This window comes from Tympanuchus pallidicinctus, unplaced genomic scaffold, assembly GCF_026119805.1.
Source record: "Tympanuchus pallidicinctus isolate F22 unplaced genomic scaffold, pur_lepc_1.0 scaffold5, whole genome shotgun sequence".
Lineage (NCBI taxonomy): Eukaryota > Metazoa > Chordata > Aves > Galliformes > Phasianidae > Tympanuchus > Tympanuchus pallidicinctus.
In genome coordinates, this window is record NW_026294769.1 from 53,222,016 (window position 1) to 53,247,333 (window position 25,318).

Consider the following 25,318-nt stretch of genomic DNA (forward strand, 5'->3'; position numbering starts at 1 on the left):
GTAAGAACTAATGCAGAACTAGAAAAGGTAATTCCAGCACAATTTTTTAAAAAGTGATTGAAATGAGATCACCAGATATACCACTGGAATCATTCACTGGTGGAACAAGTAAACAGTACATCTAGACAAAGTAACTGTAGGCTTTGTCAGACTCCAAAGCAGCCATGGCACACAGCACACACCTTCCTTCCTCCCAGTGGTCCTGGACTCACAGCACTGGAAAGGAGTCAGTTCGCTCAGCAACAACCAGCACTGGCAAGAGTGCTGTACGTACGATCCATAATTGCTTTTCCATAATGAAGAGATGTTTCTCAGCTGAAAGAGAGTTCCTCAGAGTGTATGTGAGCAATCCCATTTGCTGACCTGTGTAGTACTGCAACTATGACCGTCAGGGCCTGATTCTGTTACATCGGCTGTTATTTCTGATGTTCTGTTAATTGGTAAAAAGGCTCTTTAGGCCAGAGGATAGACAAACTACATACATTCTTAGGCAACGATGTAGATTTTGCATTATCAGCATGAACTGAGCTATGACTGTTTTCACCCTTCTACATGCATACGCAGCAATGAGGAATAAAACTTACATTAGAAAACCTCCACAACGTCATCAATTTATATCTGCAGCCTCCAAAGAAGCTGCAACATGATCGGTTCCCAATTCCTCTGACTAGAATTCAACTAATAGTAATTTTGAGAAGAAACTGTATATTTTTTTTCTTGAGAGAAGAAGAGGTAAGGATCATAAGGGCTACAAAGTTAGAATAATTTCTACTGAGATAGAACACTGACCAAGAAAAATTAAATGACTATGAGATGTTGAGGCAATTTATCACCATTTTCATTGACTACTGATATATATTTACATGTGCTACTTTAAAGGGAGCTACAGAAAAATGTATGAATAAACCAAAGTGGATTATATTTAAAATAAAACATTTATATATCATCCCTTTTTTTTAAGTTGCATTAAGCAACATTTGTAAATCCATCATTGTTTTTTTAGGATTTTTTTTTCCTGGAAAGTGGGGAACGCTGCACAGTTCTCATCTACCATGTATGGCCATGAGAATTAAAAAATCTTTCACATTCCTCTAAATACCACAAAATAAAGCGGGTTAAAGAAAGAAAAAAATTGCATTGAAGTGAAATACTATTACAATCAGGTCACATACTTTTTTTACGTCAAGCGAATTGTCGCCATAGAAAGTTAATAAAAATGTGACGCTCGCACCCATTGTTCATTTCATTCTGTTTAAAGAATAAAATAAATCAATAATGAGTGCTTAACGGGAGTCTAATGTATTCTATTTATCCACTTGAAAAGTGGGGGGCAAAGACGGCAAGGAAGGCAACTGGGGTTTTATCCTGTTACCATCATAGAAAATGGGAAGTCTGACATTAACTACAAGATGTTGGATTGTGCCTTTCGTTTGCCAGTAAAACTGTATGTGAATTTTGGATTTTCTCTTGTAGCTAAAAGGCAGTCATTTGCTGCCCTCTACAAGCAGACCATTGCACACACTTCGGTATACTCCAAATAGCCACATTTTTTAGGATATATGCAAAAACAGTGCGAAGAAATGTTGAAACATTTTACTGCCTCACCATAAGCACTAAACTATATGACTATAATACGACTGATAATGATCATAGATTTCTACTTTGTAGTTCATTCAGTTGGTGCTATGGTAACAGTTTTCAAACAGAAGGAATGGAGAGATGAGATGACCTACAAGGTATTGGGAATTGTATTCTCTCAACTCAGAGTAATTTGATAATGTTTGATTATTGTGGTGGAGATCTGGAATGTTACCAGGTATTGCTCCTAAGACTGTTAAACAGAGTTAACTTCCCAGTGGAAAGTAACTGAGATTATTCCTTACCCTGTTTAATAAAACTGAAAATTAGCAAAAGAGAATCATTACTGTATTTTGCTAAGCTCAACCCTCATCACATTAATTCAGAACACATAGAGGAAGAATGGGGAAAACATCAGATTATGCTGAAATCATCATAAAATATGCCACCAAGTTCTAATCATGTGTAATTTATTAATAGCTTTTTTTTCTTGTCCCCTAAAGTTGTAGGGATCTTTATTAGTTCATTAGAGCATTATTAATAATGACTCTTTGATTATCAAGTTGCCAAGTTAGGTAAATTGAATCTGTAGACACTTACATTTTATATGCTCATAAACTTCAATTTATTAGTAATTTAAATGTTGCACCTCTTCCTTTGAAAAGTACAAATCAAAGATTCAAGAACTCATTTCAAACACGCTCTACATGTTATTTTTATTTCTAATCAACTTATCTAACATTAAAGCTTATTTTTAACTTCAGGTTTAACTTGAGGTTCACGACAAGGGCAAGACCAAAGGGCCAGGAGTTTATGCAGACATTCTGTGAATAAACAGCTGTCTTCCAAAAAACAGCATACAGACAGACTGTAACTAATCACTTGATTTAACTAGTAAATACCAGTAAATGTGTATACTCAAACACTAAAGGTGTATCACGCATATTTCAAGTCCTGAGCATACCAATCAATATTTTAAATACTCACAAAGAACAATAAACCAGGAACTTAGAAAGTTTTCTGAGCTTACTGGCTGGTAGTTGACAGCTAAATAAAGCATGGAGGGGATGCCACCAAGTGGTGGCTGTTGTCACATACCGGTATCTTCAGCACTACCTTGCCTAAGTCTGCCACTTTAGCTGCAAAGAATATTCCTGTTCCTGCTGTTTGTTGGAAACAGTGCCAAAAAAAAAAAATTGCTGAGGATAAAATTATTTGCTAATGATAGAACTGTCAGAGACTTAAATGAAACCAATACCAACTTCCGTTTGAAGCCTTGTAAAGTATTTATAATATTCTGAGAGCAAACTCAAGGCTACCCAGAAAAGCAGAACTGCAGGTCCTGTTGTCAGCAATCCACCAAGAGCAGCCCCAGGTGTATCTGGAAAAGGCCCTCTGAGTAAAAAAGATTATCTGGACTGCTAGATGATGTAGGGCCATGAGATACAACCAAGTACTGGAGAATTATCTCATCCTTCCCTCACTCTCGGCAGCTTCAAATTGGTCTCTCAGACAAAGTCTGTGCACAGTTCTGGGAACGATATTCTCCAAGGAATAACAAAAAAGTCATTGTGGTTGAAGCTACATCAGGTCTGCTTCTTCCGCTCTCCAGTTGACTCCCTCTGTTCTTTACAATCCTTCAACTTTATTACAGCAAATTTTGCCCCTCAAATATCTCATAAACCACATCCCAGGACATATATAGCCTCGGTTCCATGCTATAAAAACACTCAGGAGGGCTATTTCGTGCCTTTGCATTATTTCAGCCACTGCGGCGCCGAAGAGGCCCAGAGGAGACATCCAGGCCCGCAGCACGGATGCAGCCAGTCTGCCCTGATACCAGAGCTGAGCCAGTAATTGCACTGAGGGCATGAGCTACCCCTGCCACTTGCTATGGGATCTTTGGAAAGCACTTGCTTATATAAGAAGCAGCTTAGTAACATGCCCTGACTAGAAGCACATTCCTAAAGAGCAGCACAGACTTCTTTCAGGAACCCTGCCACAGCTCCAGTGTAAATCTTGCATAGAAAACATGAAGAAACTTCCATTGGAGGTATCACACCCAGGATGTGCTGCAGATGCCTGGCCCACTTGGAAGAGCACGATCCACCTCACAGTTTTTCCAAATTCACTCACTTTAGTCATGAGGGATCTAGGAGGAGTTTCCTACCTGCTGTATGGGGCAACAAAGTATCACAGAATTGTAGGGGCTGGAATTAGTATGGCCAGGTTCCTTTGTCTCCCGCCCCTTAAATATTTATGGACATTGATTAGATCTCCTCTCAGTCCTCTTTTCTCAAGACTGAATGGACCCAGGTCACTCAGCTTTTCTCATAAGTGAGGTGCTCCAGGCCCTTTATCATCTTTCTGGCCCTCCGCTGGACTCTTTCCAGGAGATCCCTGTCTTTTTTTGGACCGGGGAGCCCAGAACTGGATACAGTACTTCAGGCCTCACCAAGGCAGAGAAAAGGGGGAGGATCACCTCCCTGGACTTGCTGGCCACACTCTTATTAATGCATCCCAGGATACCACTGGCCTTCTTAGCAACCAGAGCACACTGCAACCTGTTGTCCACAAGGACCCCTAGGTCCCTCTCTGCAGAGCTCCTGTCCATCAGGTCATCCCCCAACCTGTACTGGTGCATGTGGTTATTCCTCTCTAGGTGCAAGGCTCTACACTTGCTCCTGTTAAACCTCATCTGGTTCCTCTGCCCAACTCTCCAGCCTGTCTAGGTCTCACACCAGAATGGCAACACAGCCTTCTGGTGTGCCAGCCATTCTTCCCAGCTTCATATCATCAGCAAACTTTTTGGGGGTGGACACTATCATTGATTAAGACGTTGCACAAGACCAGACCCAGCACCAACCCCTGAGAAACACTGCTAAATATAGACCTCCTGGTCTCTGGATTCTGCATTGCCAATCAGAACTCTCTGAGCTCTGCCAGTCAGCCAGTTCTCAACCCACCTCACCGCCCAGTCTTCTATTCCACACTTCCTTAGCTTCAATATAAGGATGTTGTGGGAGATAGTATCAAATGCCTTGCAGAAATCTAGGTAGACTAGATCCACTGCTCTCCTCCATTCTACCCAGCCAGTGATGACATCACAGAAGGCTACCAGGTTGTTTGAGCACGATCCTCCACCTGGTGAACCCATGCTGACTACTCCTGATAACCTTCTTCTCTTCCAGTTGCCTGGAGATGGCATCCAGCACAAGCTGTTCCATCACCTTTCCAGTGAAGGAGGCTGACTAGGCTGCAGTTTCCCAGATCAAGAAAAAGAACTTTCTACACTCCAGTGTTTCTCAGGCAACAAAGTAGATTGCCACCGGTTTTGTATAAATATGAAACTGAGAAAGAAGAATTCTCAGTTGCTTGTTCTTGTTGACTCACACTTACTTCATAAGAAAATGGCAGTCAGATTGAGACAAAGCCATACTTCCTTACCAGTCACTTGAAAACAAGACATCAAAAAGCCTCATATAGCAGCATATTTTGCCTTTCACCTTCAAACTCAGTTTGCACAGAGAGAAGCATAGAAGCAGAAATGTTTACCCCAAGGTAAGCAAGGAAGCAAGAATAAGAATTCAGCTTATAAAATACATAACTTCATAAAAGCGTGTCCATAGTAAAAGAGATCAGAGATCCTGCTAGTCTTACCTCTGACTGTGGCCAAAGCTCTTTTAAAGAACTAAGGATACAACAGACATTCATAAATCATCAAGAGGCTTATATATTCTAACCAATACTGACAAAATGGATTACAGAAGGTTATACCTGCCTACGGCTATTAGCCTGAGGAAACGATGTTTTGCTGGGCTTTTTTAATTACATTGTCATATTTTTCTGTAACAAACTGATTTTTAATTATGATATTTGGAACTTAGAATTAGAGTTGTACAATAGGGAAAAGTGGTTTGCAGAAACTGCACTTGTTCTTGAGAAAAAACAAAAATGGTGTAGTTCCTGCCTTAAATGAGAGAACTGCGGACCCAAACTTGTGGAATTAGAGGAAAAGAAGAAATGCTGCAGTAGAAGAAAGGTCTTGAAATTATTAAATCTCAAAGTATAAACCCCTATCCATTGTGAGCTAAACTTGTATGTTAAAATTAATGTTATTTGACATACAAGATAAACAGTGATTGCACTTCTATGCAAATAATAGGATTGGACAGCATAGGAAGAGGTGAAAATGAAAAATTATTGAAAATAATAATTAAATATTGTAAAAAATGTTCTAAAGATACAAACTGTGATAGCAGAAGAGTCACACAAACACCCAGCTCTCAGTTACAGAGACTCCTTCGCAGAAATGTGCATGGATGAGCCTCCAGACTCATGTGGATCCATTTGGAATTACTATGCCATATATGCAACATTAGTGAATTTAAATGAGCTACTAGATAAATTCATTCAAAATTCAAAATTCTGTCCAGTAGAGGGGTTCTAACTTACCAATATCTGCAGAGTTCCCTGAATACTACAGAATAAATTCTGTCCCAACATTGTGTGTTTGAAGTTACCCCAGAATCATGTACATCATGTTTTTTATACCTAGCTATGACAGACAATTTTTCACTGCTGCTGCAGACAGCTGGAGTTTTATACTATTTTTCAGTATGAAAGTACACGGAATTTACTTGAGTTCTTTTTGAGGGGAGAAGTTGCAGGGAGATTTCACATTGAGAGCATGCCTAAACTGATACCATAGTATAAACAGACATAATCATAAACCCTGTTAGTTGCTTATGCTCTGGAGAAATATTGGAAAACACTGCCAATTGGATATTTCAAAGCTTTCTTATCTTTAGAATTTGCCATTTGTAAGATATCATCATCTTTAGTATGTTATTCTAGAAACTTACTTAGAGGTAATAAGCAGGAAATTGGGCATTATTTTCAACATCATAATTACTTCTAAATGATAGTACAAAAATATTTTTCCACTCCGTGATTTATGCAGCTTGTGCTCTTGTGTGCACTCTGATGACTCAAAATTTCAACAGGCCCTCATGACATTAAAGTAATTCTTTTCAACCTTTTATGTGCAGCTGGAGCTGCTAGGCCATACATTCTAGGACTATCTGTAGCATCATGTTAAGCAAAATTATGTGCAAAATCAGCATATACAGATTACGTTTTTAACTGTCTATGCAAGTCCTATACTTCAGAATTAAAGTAGATTTAGTTTGCAGTAGCTGAAAATAAACTGTCATTGCTCTTCTGTGTCTTGTTCCATTGACAGCCACTTCTTTGGTTTTAATGATAGCTTTTCCTTATTTTCAAAGTATTTTACCTTACCACTAAGTATCGGTTTCTGTCTCTCATTGGCTCCTAATTTGAAAATGAAGTAACTCTGTATTTTCCCTTAGAATGTAGCACTTTAAACAATGGCATTCTGCTTTCCTGGGTGGCAATTTGAAATAGGCTTTAGGTAACAGAACACATTTTCAACTTTCAGACCTCAGTGCAACAGAACCAGGTCAGAATTTGTGAGCTAAAGGTCCTGCTGGAGTACAAGGGCTATTGAGTAGACAGGACATCCGCGGGAAATCGGGAGATTGAAGACATCAAGACCAATGCTTTGTGCTTAAGTATATAAAAGCAAGAAGCGTAAAAGCTGGAGACGGGGGTGAGTGGGGGAGAACATGTGACAAGATAAGCCTTGCTCTGTTATGTCAATTGCCTGTACACAGGATGAACTGCTCAGACTTAACTGGACCTATGTAGAGGAACGAGGACAAAAAGCAGCACAGTAATTCGGCTGTAATTGCGTGTAATCAAAAGGCTTACGCGTGATGAATTCAAAAATCGTTACAGGATGGAACGGGGAGGGACGCCTTCCCTCAGCAGACCCCCGCCATCCCGGGGCGGGGCGGGGGGCGGGCGATGGTTGGTGTCCAAGGAAACCGAGCGCACGCCGAGCCCGCCTCCTTCCCGCCGGGCCGCCGCCGCCATGATGATGCTGGGCCGCGGGCTGGACGCCAGGTAACGGCGGGCGGGGCTGGGCTCGGGGCTGCGGGAGGGGAAAGGAGAGGTCCAGGGCCCCGTGGGTGGGCGGCTGAGGCCTGGTCGCGGGAGTAACCGCGCACCGCTGGAGCTCTCTGCCCGTCTCTCCCCGCTTGGCCGGGCTGGGTGAAGGCCCCGGTTCGGTCGCGGTGCCGGGGATGTGTCCGGGAGCCCGCCTCGCTGCTGCTCCCGGCCGCCTTGCGGAGTGCGCGCTGCTCTGGGCTGTTACGCTCACCTCGTAGTCGGGCGGTAAGTTTGCCACTGCCTCCAGGTGGTCTTGAAGAACGAGTTAGGAGGGGAACAAAATAAATACAAGCACAAAACTTATCGCACCCTCCTTTAAGGAAACGGCGTTTCGTGTCCCAAACCGTTAGCTGCGGGAGCACGGCGGCATTGCGATTGCCAGAGGGGCGAGGGCTGCCGCCGGGAATAGCACGTTTCTAAACGCCAGGCCTTCAGAGAGGTGGGAAAGGAGAGGCACAGGGTGGAAGCTTTGCTATGCAGCTGGTTCTGTGCTCAGGCATGTCCTGCGGGAACAAAGTAACCAGGATTTATTTTTTATTCTTATATATGAAAGCACGAGATCTCCTTTGAAACGTATTTTAGATAGCTTGTGTAAGCAGCCTGTTTTCTCCCTGTAGCAGTACTTTTTTTTTCTGAAGAATATTTCCTTGAAGAAAGGCGTACTTAGTCTGAAGTGACTGCATTGTTGCTCAGTCTTAAAGTATTAATTTTGGTTTTTTTTCTCAATTTTCTGATTTGCCCACTGTTGCCCGATTCCTCAACCCTTCACCTGTCTGTATGGATTGCAGAGTGCTGCAGGAAGCCATGTAACCCTGTCTCGGTTGAGACCTGCAGATGTTATGTCAGTAACAGTAATCCTGAACTTTGTTGTTAAACAGCAGTAGGAAGGCTTCTGAGATGACTTTTGTGATTTGGGTTTTCCCCTATTGGATCAGTAAGTACGAATCCCGCTTTATTTTGTTAGTCCTAAGAACGTGTTCCATTAGAACACTGTTAGAAAGTTATGTTTTTAAGAGTAGGTCTGTGTTTAGCAGCGAAATGAGATATCCAAATCACGTATAAATTATTCACAGTATAATTACATGGTTTTTTTATGCTGTATGTGTTGTAAACACTTTTCTCCGTCTTATTTTTCATTTTCTTTGGTATCTAGGGACAATCAAACTAGACAAATACAAGATGCTGTTTCAAATGTGGAAAAACATTTTGGCGAATTGTGCCAAATATTTGCTGGATATGTACGTAAAACTGCCAGACTACGAGACAAAGCAGATCTTCTAGTAAATGAAATATATGCATATGCAGCCACAGAGACACCAAACTTAAAAGTTGGACTGAAAAACTTTGCAGATGAATTTTCCAGACTTCAGGATTATCGCCAGGCAGAGGTACAAAATGAAAGCTGTACATGTTGCGTTTGCCATCTGAACTTTGCAGTTACTTATCTGTGATTAAAAGGGGAAAAATATGCTCTGTAATCAGAAGAGAAACATAGAAGAAACCACTTTTAAATATATTAGTGCCAGAACAAGAGAAGCTGCCAAATCACTCATAGTTTATTGTGCTAATAACTTTAGTGAAAACTGCCTGTAATTAATCCTGCTGAAGTCAGTGGAACTGTGCATATGAATGCTCACTGAATTTGAGATAGAGCAAGTCTGCTACTGGTCTCAGATTTTGGATTATGATTTAAGATTAATGAAGTGATGATTGTTTGTTTGATTAGTTTTGTGACTTGAGTTCCATAGCAACATTTTCCTTTAGCTGAATTTGTGCAGTTCAGAAGAGAATCTTTCACTCTGACTGCCAGTCTCAGGTGCTGTCGGGGACCACTTTAGATATCTGTAAGGCTGTAATTCAGTGCTTCCCATACAAACTCGGACAACACGTATCAGTATGGTCACAGTTCTGCTGGATGCATTGAGAGTGGTTTGTGCCACCGGTAAATCTTTAGGTGCAGAACTGTCACTGTTACAGTTAAATGGTAATTTATGATCCAGATTTTGAAATGCTGAGATTTGAAAGAATTAATTTACATTTACTTGATCAAAACAAATTTTGGTGTGCATATCTATTCTTTCAGGAGGGCATATAAATAGGAATTTTGTAGTTCTGTATCTTTCATGGTGTACACAGAACTGGGTTTTTAAGAAGTAATAAGAAATCCAACGATGTGGATAGTCTAATGGGGTTGATTGATTTTGTTTGTTTTAAGCTTTAACCTTGTTTCTGCACACTATGCATGCAGATGATTTGAGCAGCCTCATGTTGTCTTTTATAGGTTGACAGGCTTGAAGCCAAAGTTGTTGAACCTCTGAAAAGTTATGGGACTATAGTGAAACTGAAAAGGGTAAGTCAGGTGTGCTTTCTCTCACAAAGTATGCTGTCTTCTGGCCACTCCATTGAAAATATCTACTTTGTGATGAGGGAGTGGTGTGTGTGTGTGTATCCGTGTATCCGTGTGTTGCACTCACCAGTGAGAATGCATTTGAATTGAAGCTATTTACATGATGGAGGAAAAAATGTTTGTGAGGTCAGGGATATTCCAGATCTTGGATCCCACACAAATGCTTTAAAAAAAGAATAGTGGATAGTGAGAGGCTTCCTGAGTAGTGCAAATTCAGTTGGAAGATGTTTTATTTAAAATAATGCCATTTTGTGTTATTATTCAGGCTTCCAAAAGGTGAACTGCATCTATTGTTTTTGTCTCTCAGTCATATATGTGCTGGATTTAAAGCTTCTCTAACTCAGAATTGCATTCTGTTTTGATGCCTATTACATAGAAAACCTTTTCTGAAACTGACCAGTAGGTAGCGGTGTGAATCTATCTCCATCCTATGATTTCATCAGGATGGCTATGAAGATATACAGATAATGAGATCTCTTCATCCCCTATATTCTGGAAACAGTGTATATAAGGGTTCAAAATTTTCCCACAAAACAGCTGTAAATTTCTTTCCCCCTTGTGGGATAGCTGGCTTCCCCTGAACAGTGAAATTTCAGTATGCAGTTACTGACTTAGAGGATGAAAGCAAATTCTTTGTGATACTTGTACGTACATGTATTACATAGAGGTTACCTTCAGCCTGTAAACCTGTAATTGATGTGTATATCTTTATCATAGTCTATGTAAACAGAAAAGTCAAGTGGTGAATACTAGTAGATAGTGTCTTGCGTACCAAAATCTTAAAGTGTTTTCATAATGGTTAATTTGAGCACACTGTGGCATGGCATCTCAGACTGCAGTATTTTTTCATGCATTTTTGTTCTTGTATCACTTTCATATGGTAAAGAATCAAGCGCAGCGTTTGCTATGCTGTATAGCTTTCTCTTGGCATGATGAAGGTATATCCTGCACTCAGGTGGTCTTTGAAAAGGCAGTAAACTATGGGGTCTGGATCCTAGAGTTTAATAGCTACATAGTCACAGTGAAGCACAGTTGGTGAAACCTAGAACTTGACTGAGTATTCTGTATGTTGTAAATACTGAAGGTGAGAGACCAATTTCTTTGCATTGTTGTTAACACAGACATGAGGAGACATGCAGAACACTGCACCAGTTGTTGGGAAGTTGAAATACTGCCTTGAGGCGTCCTGCGTTGCTATGCCAGTACTTGCGGGGTGTGGAACAAAGCCAGGTCATGCCTGGCACAACCAACAGCATTTCCTGTCATCTTTGCCACTCAATGCTATAAAGCATTACATAATGTTTATCTTTGCTAAAGTGAGGAGTCCAGGAGCATTGCTGAAGTGTAACTGGCATGCATCAAGATACTTTTGAAGTAAGAGAGATGTTACTAAAAATGTAGGCCATCAATTTATTTTTTTTTCCTGCTAATTTTTAAAGACTTTGGTTGAAACTTTGCCTGGCTGGTCTTTTATCATCTTCAAACAGTGAGATGTTTTTTAATGATAAAACAAAGTTTGTCACTCATGTAAAACTAGCACAGGGTGCTGGCTATAGGACCACTTCACCTTCACTGGTTAAATAAACCTGGCATAATGTATCATCGTATCACCCTTTTTTAAAAGGGTGGTTTTTTTTATTGAATCTGTTCAATTGTATACACAAACTACTTTTGTGCCATATCTAAAAATAACTAGCTATTTCTTATGATAATAAATGCTTTAAAGAGACTGAGGTCAATCAGAGTACATTCATCTTTTAACTGCTAATGCAGTAAAATTGTTTGAATGAGGTGTTTACCCTTTTACTATCTTGAGTAGACATTTGGGGCAGAGTTTGGCAGCCACCATGGAAGCTAGTTTAGTGGTCTTGGCCTGCAATGCAGCTTCAGTTTAGGATTTGTTTCTTTTTCACTGTTCTACACATCAGTCTTCATTCTCTTTTTGGCAACTCTCTTCCTGGTTCCTTTTCTCTGTATAAAAGAGGACATCATAAAGTCAAGGTGATCCACCTGTAGGAGAAAGAACTGGTTTGCTCTAATAACTTCACAGTGACTAAAGCAGGTGACAGTAGAGTGATGGGGATCTGCCAGCTCTCTGGTGGCTGTAGCTGTACTTCTGTGTGGTTTGAAATGAGATGGCTGAACAGTCTCAATGTTTCTTAAATTCATGGCTTAATCCAGAGGAACTATGAACAATTTAATATTCTGTATGTCTCCTTTATCTCACTGGTGATTACATTCCATCCCATTTCCCATTGGATGCAATTAAAGCATATTTTTCAAAAACACATCCAGTCTGGGTCTGCAGACACTGGAGGAGCGCGTATGACTGTCTGTAATATTTAATGAGTGGTTTGCTGAGGTTTGTGGTGTTGTGCTTTAAATGAAACATTTTTCCAACTCTTTGGTGCCTGTTCTATCTTCCACTGAGATTAGAGAGCTCTATGATATTTATTTATTTTTTCTGGATGAAGGTATTTAGATGCTAATAAAAACCAATTTTTCATTGGTAAACTAATATTTAGACTCCTAATTCTTTCATCATACTAACATTATTCCCTTCTTTTGAATATTTATATGGCTGTTCTCCCTTTTCAGTTTTCAAGCATCTCAGGTAAAGTATATATATAAATACATACACATACATCCAAAATGTCAATATATCACTACCACAACATCACCAAATCTTTGTCAGTCTCTGGCTAGCACAGGAAAAAAAAGAAAAAAAAGTTTGGCTGTTCTTGCCACTGGGAACAGAAGTGGGGAAAGGAACAGTACAGTCAGCCCCAGCCCCTTTTAGACATTTCCAAAGCCATTGTGTGCTAGAAAAAAAATACTGAATTTTATAATGGTAAGTAATGTTTTTCCTCCCATTCTGAAGTGTACTAGGATGAAGGTCAGAGCCCTTTTGAGCCAAGTGTTAAATTCATCTGAGTGATTCAAATGGCCCTTAACAGTCACTGCTGGAAAAAGTGCCCAGTCCTGTTACACAGTAATAGCAGACATTCAGCTGTTATTGTTAGATACAAAATGGCCCTGCTCTATGGCAGAAATAAATATCTTTTTTCCTCTTCTCTTTTTGTACTTTTAATTTAAAATGTAAAGCATCAAAAAAAGCTCTTTTTTTTTATTATAGTTGCTTGATTTTCATAAAGGAGAAAGCCATTTCCAGCTGTCTTTCAGATGGCATTAATTTGCTGTGACTTCCTTTTGCAAGAACAGAAGCAAAGTTAGTTTTGATAGTCTAAAGGAGTGGTTGTTTTTATTACGACAAACCGGCTCTGTCTGTGTTCTCTGAAGACAATGCAAAATGACAGTCGTATACACAAAGACACATAAATTGCAATAAGGATAGAAAGAAGGAGGAAACTGCACACTGTGATGCTGACTCAGTTAAAGGCTTATTATTGAAGAAACGCACAGTACTTCATCAGCCTTTACTGTATCATGGAGGTGGAATTATACTGGGGGGAAGGGGGCAGGACTTCATAGAAGGGAAAGTAGCAACAGGACAAGGGGAAATGCTTTAAACTAGAGGAGGGTAGATTGAGACTAGATACTAGGAAGAAATTCTTTACTGTGAGGGTGGTGAGACACTGGAACAGGTTGTCCAGTGAGGCTGTGGATGCCCCTCCCTGGAAGCATCCAAGGCCAGGCTGTGAGCAACCTGGTCTACAGGGAGGTGTCCCTGCCTGTAGCAGGGGGTCAGAACTACATGATCTTAAAGGTCTCTTCCAACCCAAACTGTTCTATGACTTTATGATTCTGTGATCAACGAGTTTCATCTTTTCCAGCTCCATCATTACTAGGATGTACTTTATTCCAAATGTAATTAAGCACTTTACTGCATGTACGAATACGCAGTTAGTTGACCATTTCGGCCGTGAATTTTCTATGTCATCTTAAGTTCTTCATAACAGTTTTCTTCTTAACTTGTATTTTGAGCCTACTGCTGCCTGGTGTTTTCTTGTTGTTGTTTGGTTGCTTTTGTTTGTTGTTTTTCTTACTGATTTCTTAGATGTTGCTTTTTAGTTCCGGATGTCAACTTGATTCCATTGCTCAAATAGAATGGACTTCTTACTGCTTTGAGGATCTCAGCTTTTGACTGCCTGCTGTACTTTCTCCGAAAAGTCATACATTTCTTTGCTTTTTAAATTGTAGTGTGCATTATGTCGAGTTGTGCAAGGTGCTAAACTCTCTTGTTCCCCATTGCCTTCTTTTTCAGGGCAACATTTAACAGGAGATAAGCTCAGTAAAACACAGTTTAGTTTAAACCAGAAGTTTTATTAATGTTTTCCAGGGAACTCTCTTATGATAAAATGTATATTTCACATTTTCCTAAATCTGTTTCAACGTGTCTAAAATATCTTTATTTCCAGGACGATCTTAAAGCAACTTTAACAGCAAAGAATCGAGAAGCCAAGCAATTATCTCAGCTGGAAAAGACACGTCAGCGGAATCCATCGGATAGACACATTATTGTATCCTGTATTTCTAATTACTATAAGATTTTATTTTTAGATTTTCCAGTACTTAAAGTATTTAGAAGGTATTTAGTATATTTAGTATAAAGTATGTAGAAGGGAAGTAATAGAATGCTTTTTAGAAAGTCTATTTGGGATATTGATTTTTAGAGGGCCTATGTTGATTTTGGATCTAAGCAACTTTTCTTAAACTTGATAATTATAAGTTATTATTGCTATAATAACATAGCATATAATAGTTGCTTTGTTATCAGATCTCTTTTTGATTAAAAAAAAAAAAAAAAAAAAACAAAACTGAGGCAGATGATGCATTTATGCAGGAGAGGTAAGCATAGATTACATTTGAAGTACTGATGGGCTTTGAAAATAAGTAGATACTTTTATTACATCTGTGCAGTTTTTGCTTTCCTTTCCCCTAATTTTGGTAGTTCTGCTTCCTTGTCACTGAGCAGGATATGAATGTTCTCTAGCTATGAGATGATGTGTTGTCAGAAAAGTTGCAATTCTGCTAGTTGTGGTCAAGTCAGACCGCTCATTCTCTGAAGAGACCAGTGACCCTTCCCAGTATATTCCAGGGAAAAATCGAGCCTCTAATTGAATTTCTATTAAAATTTTATAGTAGTTTCAAATTCTGTAACAATGAGAATCTAGAAAATAACAGAATAGAGATCTTAAAGGTGATCCTAGTTTGGTTTCTATGCACCTCTGTGTTATGACACAACATTTAAGTTCATTTCCTTGTCCTGTTTTTCTTGCACACTGGAGTTGGACTCAGGGCTGCACAGTAAAACATTGGTATCCTTTGTAGGATTTCATCTACTTATTTCAGAAATTAAGACTTTTGTAGCAAGTGGGGCATGGTACTGCAGAAGGAGAAAAATAATTGCAATGGTCAAATGCCACCCAGGACAACCACATTCTGTTTTTCTCTGTGCCAAAGAATTTCTGTTTATTTCTAATGAAATCAACTAAACTAAGTGATGACTAATCAGATTCCTCATGTGACATGTGGGTATCAGCAGTAGGACTGGAACCTGAGCTGTGATGTAGAGTTCTCTTCCAGTAAGATTAAGATAGTAAATATTAACAGTAATACATTGTCCCTGCAGGAAAACTGTTGCTTTTTTCTTCTCTCTTGATCTAATTCCTATTTAATTTCACATATAGATTGCTGGCAACTAACTTGTTTCTTCTTCTCTCTTTGCACTTCCAAATGCCCTTGCATGGCCTACCTTCTTGTAAAACCTGTGTTTTTGTACTTAAGATTTTGCCTGAAAGCTTAAGTCTATTTTCACATATACCCAAAGGCATATGCACACCAAACACCATGCATTTGCATTTAAAGTGATCAGCAAAAAATTTCTAAGAACTACTGGGAGTAGGAAAACATTGTGCAACTTGGTGGGGCTTCCGTGCACCAGGAAGAGACTCGGCGCTCTAAACTCTGCCTTGAGACAGAAAAGAACACTGCAGTTGAGTAAGTTTTGTGGCAATGTGGCTATGACAAATTCTGGTGAGAGGTGGGTACAGTGCATTCGAATGAGTGCAGACTGAAAAGAGCTTGTTTCCTTTTGCATGTCGTGTCTCGTCTCAGTCTTTTCTATTGATGCCCTGCACGGTCTCTGTTGTTTAGTCTGTCTTTTGTGGTGCTGCAGTCAGCTTCTCCTCCACACTGCCCAGGACCAGCTAACAGTATTCAGAGCACTTGTTAGGAGAGCTTGGCTCCAATCCCTCACCCTCTTGCCAAAGAAAGAACATCTGTTTCATTTCAGTTGAGCTGGAATATGTTAAGTTACTTTTGAGGATGCGTGCAGGCCAGCTTTTAGATCTGTAAGGTTTCACCATACTCACTGATGATATCACAGCTGTTAGGCTCCAGCAGTGGTTCTGTTCTTCATGCATATCTGTCATATTCCAGCAGCTAACAACTTTGGCCACAGATAGCAAAGGAGTTGTACTTGCTCCAGATTTTAAGTCCATCTTAGAAACCATGGGAGTAGCGCAGCTTAGCAAAGAAAACCTTGCCAAATTTCTTTCTATATAAAAATACATCTTTAAAATCAAAACTTTTCCTGACATGGTCAACATAGGTTGTCTGAATTAATTTAAAAAACAAAAAGTAAATAGCCTTCAGTCCAAGACAAACAGCTGTCCTGAAATACTTCAGCCTCGATGTCTGAATTCTGTAACAAATTGTAAGAAAGCTTTAACAAACTGTAAGTAATGTCTTGCAACAGGAAGCTTCAGGCAGTAACTCCTGCCAAGTAGGGAGAAGTTGTCAAATATCTGAGGTAAATGTTTCACAACATGTAACATGTGGAACTGGAAACAGCTACTTTTATGGCTATTGGTTACTTTGCTATTTGTTTCCTTTACTATTACTTCCAGTCACAGGTGAGTGTTTCAGACAAGAAAATATCCAACTGCTGTTATGGAAACTATGCGGGTGCCTCAAGTTTGAACATTTCACTTTACAACAAAGGAATTTCCTTTCCCAAAGCTTCTGCATGTATCTGCCAGTCTATTTAAGATGACTCAAGAAGATACATTTGATCATCATAGATATAACATATGTATATTCATGTGTAATGGCTGCTTAGGCATAACAGCTGGCTTTGACAAAGGATGGCACTGTAGTATCTGAGAAAAGCACAAAATGTATTTTCTTAGTTTTTCTCCTGTGCTTTGGACAAGATCAAGAAAGGGAAGTGAGCCTATGACCTAATGTCATACTATACTGGGCTACATTAAAGGAAGTGTGGGGCCTGAAGATCATGGGAGGTGATTGCTCATGTGGGACCCTACCTGGAGGTCTCCCCTGGGGAGACCTTACAGTGGCTTTACTGTACTTGAAGTGGGGCCTACAGGAAAGATGGGTAGGAAATCTTTGTCAGGGAGTGTAGTGCTACAACAGGGGGTAGCACACTTAAACTAACAGAGGGTAGATTTAGATTAGACAGGAAGAAATTTTTTACTCAGAGAGTGATGAGGCACTGAACACAGCCCAAAGAAGCTGTGGATGCCACATCCCTGAAGGCATTCAAGGCCATTTTGGGTGGGGCTATGGGCAGCCTGGTCTGGTAGGGAGCAGCCCTGACCTTGGTGGAGAGAGGTGTAACTGGGTGCTCTTTAAAGTCCCTTTCAAGTCAAACTCTGATCACCACTAATTTTATATCCCAAGTAATGTCAGAATTATATCTGTGCAGACTTAAAACCATTGTGGTATGGAGATTGTCTGAAGTTGATAAGCTGGTAATATAAGCTTAGTAGATTTTGAAGAAAAGCAACAGAACATGCCTTATGTATGTTTTCAATAGATAAGTAACAGTAAAAACTGGATCATAGAAATTGGGCTTGTGATGTCTGTTTCCATGCCTCAGCACTCACATTTAAGGAAAAAAGAGAAGTTCCTAAGGTACAGTTCGGAGAGATGTGAAGAATTCTACATCTTGATAAGATACGACTGTTTGTTGCATATACCATTTCCAAATGCCAAGACAGAACAGATTCCTAATGGTACTCACTGACCTAGTCTTTAAATAAGGACTTGACAAGTCTGTGATATTTGACCAGTAATTTATGGAAAATAAAGCAATTTTCAACCCAAATGTTGCAGCTTAAGTGCAAGCTCCTAGAACTTCACATTTTTTTAATTGTAATAGTACACAGTTCTCAGACTTTGGATTACTTAACCAGCTTCAATAATGTTAAAGCAGTACTGTGCACATAATACTAATAATGTCTAATTAAAATACTACAAAAAGCTTTTAGGATATGTAATAAGAAAAGCTGCTTACGTATTAGGACTTGGTTTGTACAACCTTCTCGCCAGCGCCCTGTTTAAGGTATTTTTATAAAATACTTATATCAAATGTTTCTAATATAAAGTATTATAAAATAGATAAAATGCTTTTGGAGCTCAAAATGTTGCCTGCTCATCCACCACTCTGGCTTGTGCATTTCTACTCTCTCCATTATCAGCAGCTCTACTAGCAGGTGAGTATTAAGGAAGACGGCTACGACAGTGAGACTTCCCTGACTGCCTGGAGTTCCTTTTACTTTTCATGTTTTGCATCAAAATCCCAACAGTATAAGAGACATCTTTATTGAAACTACAAACCCAGTAATCAGAAGTGTAGTATTTTGAAAACCAGGTTTCATAGCAATTATAATAAATAAATTTGTATCAAATATAGGACTAATTTCACCTTTGTGTTACTTCACCAGGCTGAAAGTGAATTGCAAAGAGCTTCACTGGATGCAACACGAACAACCCGGCAATTAGAGGAAACCATTGATAATTTTGAGAAGCAGAAAATAAAGGACATAAAAGTACGTGTGCTCCCATACCTGTAACACCACACTTTTCCTTGCATAACATTTGCTATAGTTACTCTTCGGCAAGATTTACACCTGTATAAATACAAAACTTAGATTATGAAATTCTCAATATCCTAAACATCATGAGCTTTGTAACTTGAAAATGTATTTATCCATGCTGGGATTTGTGTAGGCTAATGTAGTGCAGAAAGCACCAAAGCCTTACTGACTGCAAATAATCAAAGGTTTCATTTCCCTCTTAAATCTCAGATGTGAAGTAGCCTAAGTCCCAAAAACTACAGTAATTGAAAAGCATTTAAATTGTGTGATATAATAACAAAAATGAGATAGTTTTTATTAAGATTAAATAGGAACGAATGATTAATAGGGACAGGGTTGGGGAGGGGAAAAGAAACAGAACAGTGATGTTTATTAAATATAAGAAAAAAAAATTGTATTGAGTTCTGTATCACCCATTGAGATATATATATATATATATATGAGAAAAATAGATCATTATCTGTAAGTTATAGATGTGTGTAAAGTTTACCACTGATTTGTTGAGTTAAAAAAAGATTCCTATCAATGAATAAGTCAGTCAGTGAACAGTTATGATTGGATTGTGAAGAAAATCATCTGAGCTTTTAGTGTGATGTTTTATTTACTCCTTATAACTCTTATCTTCAGTGTTGGAGTGCTTCCTCAGAATTTAGTATGAAATGATGACTGCTTAGATGACAGCCCAGCTAGTATTTACATGTAATTTCTGAAAACCAGGTCTGACCACTTGTTACAAGAATGTAGTAGGTACTGTGCAGTTATTTGTCTCATACAGATACCAAGTACAGAATTCAGTAGTTCCTGGCACTTCAAATAGAAATATTTATTGCGTTAAGACAACTTTATTTTCATTTCCTTTTAGAACATATTTTCTGAATTTATAACTATTGAAATGTTATTCCATGGGAAAGCTTTAGAGATTTATACTGCTGCCTACCAAAATATCCAAAATATTGATGAAAATGAAGATTTAGAGGTAAGAGTGATGAAGGTTTGCTTTTCAATTTACTCGCTACAGAAAGACAGCTCTCACTCTTCAGCAGTATTTACGTCTCACGCACAAAACGCAACGTTATTTTTCTGGTTCCCAGAACTTCTCATTTACACTAAGCCCCTTTTTTGCATTTCTCCAGTGAGCGTGTAGGTTTATAAGCACAGAGAGTTTAGAAGCAGACAAGAACCATCCGGATCATCTAATGTTGTCCACAAAATACAGATGAGAGGCTTTTCCAAAATTAATTGTTATTCCATTCACAGTTTTTAAAGAACACCTTTGCAGTGAATTTTACAGAATAGATACACAGAAGAGAATGTTGTGCTACGCTGATAATTTAAAGACTATTCCATTAAAAATCTCTGCTTTTTGTTCTGAGTCCTGTTATTTTTTATCTTTCAGTTGCTTTATGTGAGGCTGTATGCTGTGGGAATTTTGTGCTGTTCTAGTTTCAGAATTAAAATGGTATATAACACCGCTTAAACAACCTTTAAGTCAGTATTTTACCTTTCACAACCAAGTTTCTAGTCTCGTTTTGGAGTTCTTGTTAATCTCACAGCATACACTTCCCACAAAAATTCTGATTTACCATAATTCTTACATCTTCTTTCATGTTACTAATGAGGTTTCGCACAAATTTTTCTATTATTTTTCATATCAGGCTTAATTCTGTCATGTACTCTTTTTGGCTATTGGAAGGAGCTATTAAATATAACAGATACTGTGTTCTCCCCTGTTCTATAAGAGTTTTCCAGAATTATTCTTGAATTGCACATTGCTTGAATGTTTCAAATGGAAAGCCTGAGAGGAGCTGCTGGGGTTGCTGTGTTGCTGGGATAGGTTAGCCTGAAACTGGCCATGTGGTAATGGGAAACCATTACAGTTTTTCCTTTGTAAATTCCTTCAGATATCCAACAAGTGGCTACTTTGACCACATAAATGTGCATAAGTTTCAAGTTGAGTAGGGTTGTTTCACTTCAGCTGAAAGCAATTGCTCCAAACTGCAGTCAATAGATCTATCTAGAGCAGAGTTAATCGTCCAATGCTGCACTTTTATTAGCATCAGGTTTGGTGGCAGTTAACTTGCAAGCTGCATCCTGGCATCAGTGTAACAGCTTTCTTCATCTGAACAGGTTTTTCGGAGTTCACTTTATCCACCAGACTATCAGTCTCGCTTAGACATAGTTCGTGCAAACTCCAAGTCCCCCCTGCAAAGAACTGGCTCCTTAAAATCTTCACTGAAGACAGTCCAGGTAAGAAAATTTAAATGTTAGATCACTGTATAGAGAGAATGTCTTAAGGAAAACCTTAGCCAATGTGAATGGACGTTAATCCACTACCTTTAGTCAGTTTAGAAAAGTCAAAAAGTTTGGGCATGAAGATCATATTAACTTTTAATAATGCAGCTTCAATTTTTTATTTATATTTTTTTTAGGAAAAAATACAAAGTCATTTTAATTTTTAATTTTAAGCAATGTTGTTTACTTTTGAAACTGCCGTTTCCAATGATACCATTTCTTTTATTAACAAACAGTGGCATCTTGCAGTGCAAAGACATAGGAGCTTCTTGGAAACAGAAGTGATGTTCTTTAAAAAACACTTGTGTATTACTAGTCAGTTTCCAGAGCCCAGTGTGAATTCCCTACTACATCCTGATTCAGACTAGTGATACCTCCTAGCAGCAAGGCAAAACTATGCCCAATATTCCAAAACTTCACAGCAGATGAGGTAATGGAAGATGGTAAAAATTAGTGAAAAAACTGAACCAAGCGTCACTGCTTCTGAACTGCTAACTTGCAAAAATCTGTTGTTTGCAACACTGAACTTGCAGTCATCATCACTAAATAACTAATTTTTTTATTACTAAACTGATTCTTAGTAGTGTTTCAGTTACAGAGATGGCCAAATGTAAAATGTACGCATCCCACCTTTCCTCTTTGGATAGCCATGCATTGGTAGTGTAACACTGGAAGGTTTTCCTGATTCCATACTCTGCATTACCCCTTCTCTGCTCTCAAAACTTAAAGGATCATTACAGTTGAGTTACTCTGTTGATCAAAACGGGAGTTGTGCCATCTGAAACAATGAAAGCAAGCTGTGTTCCAGGGCACGATGGCCAACTTTGACTTTAGATAGGCTGCCCTTCCTCTTTAAACAAGCAAATTTCAGGTTCAAGTTATTTCAGAAATTGTTTAACCATTCCTTTTTGAAGACCAGAGAAAGCCATGAAAAATCCATTGCCACAATCCTTGAGAATTCCCTGCAGCGCCGTACAACTTTATCAGCGTTATGGAAGTATTTGTAACTTCAGGTGAAACAGCTGTATGTTTGATCTGTGTTGAGAAAAATGGAAATGGAACATATATGTGGTCAGAGATGGCACAGACTCTGTTTGGACTAACATGCAAGTTTACCTTTTCTCCCCAACCTCTCCTTTGGCTATGTATTTTAGCGTTTAATGTTCTCTTATTATTCTTATATCTGAGCGGAATGGAAAGTCACCTAGACCCAGAGGGGAAAATAATGCCATGTCACTGTTATGCAATGTATCCACAGAGGAGGATCCTACAGCTGGGAGAAAAAAAAAAAAGGTGGAATACGTTACTTAACACAGTCACTAGAGAGCAGTAAAGAGACGCAGACATCCCGTTCAGTACCTTCCAACTACACTGCTCTTTCTGGTTCTGCAAATACCGCGTTGCCATCAGCTCCTTGAATTGCACTAGGGGCTACAGTCTCTTAAAACCACCAGACATCTCGCTAGCAAATCATGCTGCTTTCAGGAAAACCTTCAGCTGACTGGTGTGATCTTTCTGTAGATCTTTCTCTCCTGAAGTTTTCCCAACTGTTTGATTTCACACGTCACAGTAATCTGTTACTGACCACAAGTTTGGAATTTTCGATCTAAAGCAATATAAGTAATACTAGTTTGTAGAACAACACAGACTAACGCTGTAGGGAGGGGAAAAAAAGTCACTGCGTATCAGGTGGGATGAACTGTGCCTATAATAATACAGTATTTGTTTTTCAGAGGATTTAGCTCATAGCATCCTAGAATTAATTTCTAGTTCTGCAACTGGTTTTCTGCAGTTGTTTCTACATAGAAAATCAGAAGTGATCCTTAAGCATACAGCTAGATGTGATAGCCGTTCTGTGGGCAGCAAAGTATTTTAACCATTGTTAGAAGTGTACACAGCAAGTTGTTTATCACTGTATGTGACTAGCAAGGAGAAAAAGCTAAAATTAGCAGGAAGTGGAAAGCAGCTTTTATTCAGAAACGTGATTTGAGCTCTCTTCTTTCTAGAGCATCTGAATTTCTTAAGACTTAATTTTCCAATCTTTTTTTAACCTATTGAAACAAAGCTACCTTAAGAGGCTCAATTTGCAGCAGCACTCCTTTATCTCCGATTACAGATTGGCATTGTTGTCTTTCTTCTTTCACAGAATGAAAGATTGGTATTTTAGGCATTTAGACTCCATGCAGTTCTATTTAATGATTAACTCAATTTTCCTGTTACATTCAGAAATTTGTAACCAAGCATTTGTGTAGACCTAGATAATGCATTTTGTGAGCGTCAACATAACTGAGGATTCTTCTGCTTTCATTGCTTTGATAGTTTACTTTTATGCACAAAAATACATACACAGCTGTACAAACTGTAACATTTCAAAAGTCAGAATAACCAGCTTTTAAATAGGGTGTTTGGGGGAAAAAAAAGTTTTGTCTTCAGTACTGAAGTTTGTAAGTTCAAGTGCATGTGAGAAAACTAAGGAAACAACATTAGAGCAGCAGCTTCTCTCAGAGTACTGCCAGAACTAGAATCATCTTTCAAAAACACTCCAGATGACAAAGACAGGTAGAGAGCTGTCTTTGTTGAGTTTAATGTTCCTTTATTTGAAGGGAGGAACAAACACCTGCACTCTACCTCAAATTTCAAATACTCCATATTTTGTGCAGAATCTATCTTTAACAGGATTGAGCTCTCCTTAGAAAAGAACTATTGATGGCAGAATCTTAAATCATTCTGATGGGAAAAATCTACTGGGAAAAATGTTCATATGTGAATCAAGACTTCAAGTCAGAAACATCGTAGAGCAGCACAGTTCTGAGTTTCTCAGCTGCCTGAAAAGATCTGATGTCCACAAGATAAGATTATGCCCTAACACTCACCTTCAACCTGCTCTCTACGCAGCCAGCCTAGCAAAGACCTGACTTAAAAATCAGCAGCTTGTAATATTAATTCAATCAGTAGTTTTCCTTATCATATAAGTAGCTCTCAAGACTATGGGAATGTTAAGCTTTTAAGATTCATATGCTGTTTTTCTATTTTATGCCTTATCTTTCTGTTGGCATTGTGCATTTTGCTGTAAGTTGCAGATTAAGGGATAAACACCACCATCAATAAAACCATAAGAGTACTTTCAGTGCCAACAGAGAATTTTTGTTGTATGATTAGAAACATACTTATGTTGCATTTTCATTTTAGATTTCTAGCAGTACCACAAGGAAAAATGAAGAGGAAGAAGAAGAGGAGGAAGATGAAGAAGAGGAGGAAGAAATATAGATGCTAAGAACGAAGAGACATAACTAAACTGTTATGTCTGAGTGTCTTAATTGAATGGCAAATAGAAAAGACATCTTTTTACATAAAGGTATTTATGTATTAATCAAGAACTTCACTGTGGTTGTATTTTTAAAAATTGCAACAGGAGTGAGAGTTAGTACTAATGGTAAAGTGTACAGACAACAAATGATGTTTCAAAGAATGGAATGTTAACTTGGTGAAAGTGGGCAGTTACAGTAGCTAGAAAATGAAAAATTTAAATATAACCCTGTATTAAACAGGCTCAGATGTTCTAATAGTGTAGTCATTCATTTAAGCTTAGATAGAATCATAGAATGGTTTGGGTTGGAAGAGACCTTTAAGATCATGTAGTTCCAACCCCCTGCTATAGGCAAGCGCTCCTCCCTCTAGACCAGGTTGCTCACAGCTCCATTCAGCCTGGCCTTGAATGCTTCCAGGGAGGGGGCATCCACAGCCTCACTAGGCAACCTGTTCCAGTGTCTCACCACCCTCACAGTAAAGAATTTCTTCCTGTATCTAGCCTAAATCTACCCTCTTCCAGTTTAAAACCATTTCCTTTCATCCTGTTGCTACATGTCCTTATAAAAAGACATTCTAGCTTTGTAGTAGTAGTAGTTAGTAGAGTAGTTAGGCCCTGGAACGGGCTGCCCAGGGAGGTTGTGGATGCCCCGTCCTTGGGCGTGTTCAAGGCCAGGTTGGACGGGGTCCTGGGCAACCTGATCTGAATGTGTACGTTTGGTGGCCCTGCTAGGCAGGGGGGTTGGAACTACATGATCCTTGAGGTCCCTTCCAACCCGGGTGATTCTGTGATTCTGTGATTTGTAGCCCCCCTTCAGGTACTAGAACACAATGTTCA

At 38.9% G+C, this 25,318-nt stretch overlaps 1 protein-coding gene across 1 annotated transcript; it reads left to right on the top strand.

Annotated features, from left to right (window-relative positions):
• Positions 1-7,399: 7,399 nt before the first annotated feature.
• Positions 7,400-24,737, top strand: CIBAR1 (CBY1 interacting BAR domain containing 1). Its single transcript, XM_052703376.1, has 8 exons — positions 7,400-7,566; positions 8,765-8,999; positions 9,893-9,961; positions 14,398-14,499; positions 18,730-18,834; positions 19,745-19,858; positions 21,010-21,129; positions 24,364-24,737. Exons 1-8 carry the CDS (start codon positions 7,400-7,402, stop codon positions 24,439-24,441), a joined length of 990 nt encoding a protein of 329 aa, XP_052559336.1. The 3' UTR covers positions 24,442-24,737.
• The last annotated feature ends 581 nt before the right edge of the window (positions 24,738-25,318 follow it).